The sequence below is a fragment of the Polypterus senegalus genome, chromosome 13 (genome assembly GCF_016835505.1).
Source record: "Polypterus senegalus isolate Bchr_013 chromosome 13, ASM1683550v1, whole genome shotgun sequence".
Lineage (NCBI taxonomy): Eukaryota > Metazoa > Chordata > Cladistia > Polypteriformes > Polypteridae > Polypterus > Polypterus senegalus.
The window spans coordinates 101,913,566-101,916,765 of record NC_053166.1 but is presented as its reverse complement, the minus strand read 5'-3'; the positions used below and the strand labels follow the sequence as shown (position 1 = coordinate 101,916,765).

General features: G+C 37.0%; 1 protein-coding gene across 2 annotated transcripts; it reads left to right on the top strand.

Annotated features, from left to right (window-relative positions):
* Positions 1-347: 347 nt before the first annotated feature.
* On the top strand, positions 348-2,304 carry LOC120542709 (PWWP domain-containing DNA repair factor 3A-like). Of its 2 annotated transcripts, none has more exons than XM_039775335.1 (3): positions 348-478; positions 842-1,042; positions 1,568-2,304. In XM_039775335.1, the coding sequence occupies exons 1-3, from the start codon at positions 392-394 to the stop codon at positions 1,577-1,579; spliced, it is 300 nt and encodes a 99-aa protein (XP_039631269.1). In that variant the 5' UTR covers positions 348-391; the 3' UTR covers positions 1,580-2,304. The 2 variants fall into 2 exon arrangements, with proteins under 2 accessions (XP_039631269.1, XP_039631268.1); XM_039775334.1 differs by having other exon boundaries at positions 1,419-2,304.
* The last annotated feature ends 896 nt before the right edge of the window (positions 2,305-3,200 follow it).

Below are 3,200 nucleotides of genomic sequence, written 5' to 3'. Positions count from 1 at the left end.
AGTACGCCCTTTGCCTCTGCACACGTACTAGATTTACGTTTACTGAGGTAACTTATTTCTTATAAAAAAAAGCTCAGGTATTTGTCCCATTTGTCTAATTATTGCACTATATATTTTCTTTTCCTTTTTCAGAGTGACATACCGTTGATCCGCCATTGGTGGTGCATCCTACTGATGGAGAGGTTTCAGATAGAGGGGTATAACATTTCTGCAATGTTGTAGTGTCTCATTGTATTATCTCAAACACACAAAAAAATTACTTATCTTCATTGTTTACAAGACATGGCCAACGGTTTGCTTACTGGAGCGATGAAGCTGTTGAGTTGTTGCAAGGCACTCTTCAGCCTCTTTTAGAGTGTCTGGGCAAATCTCTTCAACTGTCCCATCTCACATGCAAGCTGTGAGTGACCGGGTGACAGATGAGAAGAAGCTGGTAGACTTCATTGTAGAAGCACAAGGCTCCCAGCAGCATTTGTCGGTATGTTACTGAATTATTAGCAAAGTCCATGGATCAGATTTTAAAGAGTTACTACATGTCAATAAAGATGCCAAACTGTAATGTAAGGATTCTGTTGGAAGTGGACACCTTACGTTGGACTGCCATTGCACATAGCTATCAGTAAAGGTGTGGTGTGCTACTCATGTAGTACAGGGACAACTTGGCACCTAGTCTTGTAATATTTCATTCACTTTTTACTTAAGTGATTGGTGTGAGACCATTTAAGGGTAGATAAAGTTAACTTAAATATAAGGGGAGAAAGGGGGCTCTATAATAATAACCTATCGCTTAATGCATTTACAAGCAACATTGGCCTTTTTTTTTTTTGTTTCTTGAACACAGAGGATACTCCGTGGTAATGAGCCTTCTAAGTGGCTGGATAGATTCCAGGAAAAGTCATCTTTCCGAGTGCCTGTGTACCTGGAGTCTGACGAACAACAGGATGCCCTTTTCTCATATCTTGAGAGATTTCTGAGAACTGTACAAACAGCATTCCCTATTAGAGATCGTGTGCAGTTCATTCTGGATGTCTTATTCCCTGAGGTAAGACCGCTGGGGTGGCCTGTTATGTAAATAATTTGTGCACCAGATGATCTGTAGTCTTCTGCCCACTTCAATATAGCAATGTGTTTTTTCTTATGCAATAGACTATGCAATTTCCACCCCCAGACATTAGATCACAATATCTTAGTCTGTGTATGAATCCTCGCAATCACGTTAGCTGTTGTTTTTCTCATTGTATGAGTTTCAATAGAAACAAAACCAGGCTGTTTCATTTGCAAAATAAAGAACACATTCTTAGGGTTTTATGCTTTGTTACTGGGTAATTGGTGTATGCCTTCACTTATAATGTGATGTGGTCATATTTCAGTTACATGCAAGCAACTTTTGTATTCTGTTTTTTCTTACTTTTGGATAGTCCATCATCCATGCCCTGGCTGCTCTATAAGGTGTATCAGGACAGGAGGCAGAAGATTTATTTCTTGGTGGCCCAGAATACAGAGTCGGGTAAAAGTCAAGTCTATGAATGTTTGAAGTAAGTGTTTGAACAATTCTTATTTATTATAGGGCAGCAATTAAAGAAGGAGGGAATGCTGTGATATCTGTTGGAATAGAAGATGATGCTACTGCCCAGTGCTTCCAGAATCCTTCATTTGAGTCTTGGGTCTGAATCTACTGCGTCATTGCCAAGTATTCTGGGGTAATGTATCTTGTTTTGTTTACATTTTGTTTTTCTCCATATTCCAAGCTCATTTACTTGACCTTAGCTTTAATAAACTGGATGGCTGTCTCCTTCACAATTGATTTGAAAGTACTTTACTATTCATTACATAAAAAGCTCTGAACAATTTAGTCCCTTCCTGTATTTGGTACTGTCTCTCCCCCAACACTCCTCATTTTAATCTTTAATCCACAACCAATATTGCCAACTAATTTGCTTACGAAAGGACTGGTGAAGCAGCTTGCACATGTATACCAAAAATATAGAATGCCAGCTATAAATGAAAAACCTATCAAAATACTTTTAAAACACCATTTTTAAACTTCACCTCTGTTTAATTCCCACTTCTATCAGTTGTAATGGTTTATGACTTGAACTGCATACACTTTGAAAGATTTACACTAGATAATAACCATTGTTTTTTTGCTTTTTTTTTTTGTCTGGTGATGCCCTTTGCCATGCACCCTGGTCAAGTCTTGTGCAACTGTCTGTGGTGCTGAAGAGAGAAGATTTCTGAAGACCCCCTTGAAATGGAGTGGCATCTGGATTAACACTACAACAATATGCTTGCTAAGAATGTCCACAGGGGCCTGGGGAGTCTGTGACCTTCTCTGACCAACTAGACCTTTTGTGTTCTTCAACAGGGCCATCTGACCATCAGATGTATATAATTTTCCTCTTGTGTACTTTTTGTGTATATGTATTTTCGCAGTTTCATAAAGTTATATGTATTTGTTAAGCAGTTTGGACTTTATTAGTATTAAAATGTTACAGAAGTTATTTGTGGAATAATTTTAATGATCAAAATAGCAAAAAATGTAACTTTAAATTTTCTGTGCTCTGGGTAAAATGTTAAATCTGTGGTGATTTTTTTTTTTTTGTACATTTGACAAATTTTTTTTTAGGTGCATTGTTCTCACATTGTTCACTTTTGCTCTCATAACATTTATTCAATAAAATTTGCATGAAAAGTGTATTTCCTTTTCATTTATTCAGTTATTAACTCGCATTTAAGACACTATATGGGTGAATAAAAGCTATTTAAATTTGAGTACAAGACAAGCAATAGTATCACAGAAGATGGTGCTGGGGTTGTGCTTTGTGGATTAGACATGAAATGAAGATTTCTTTTTCTTGAAAGACTCTTTATGCAATCCACTAGTATTACCGAAACAAAGTTTTGTAAACCATGATGCCCTATGACACACGTGTATTTCATAATTAGTAATAATATGTAAAGTTATTCCAGGGATGAAAAGTGCATCAACAGTTCATTTTTACATATATACACACTCATTTTGACTAACTGCATGACAGCCTGGTACAACAACTGCACCAAACCTGCCAAAAAAGCCCTGTAGTGGATCATAAAAACATCACAGCACGTTTAATGGAACTGAACTGCCATCACTTGATCATCTATACAAGATTCCCTGTGTAAGAAGGGCTAAAAACATCATCAAGGCAAACACTCATCTT

What these genes read in the sequence shown, in the direction of transcription:
- LOC120542709 (XM_039775334.1), top strand. Translation starts at nt 392, where the DNA reads ATGCAAGCTGTGAGTGACCGGGTGACAGATGAGAAGAAGCTGGTAGAC. An exon ending in GCTCCCAGCAGCATTTGTCG is followed by an intron (nt 479 to 841) that starts GTATGTTACTGA and finishes TCTTGAACACAG; the next exon opens with AGGATACTCCGTGGTAATGA. An exon ending in TGGATGTCTTATTCCCTGAG is followed by an intron (nt 1,043 to 1,418) that starts GTAAGACCGCTG and finishes ACTTTTGGATAG; the next exon opens with TCCATCATCCATGCCCTGGC.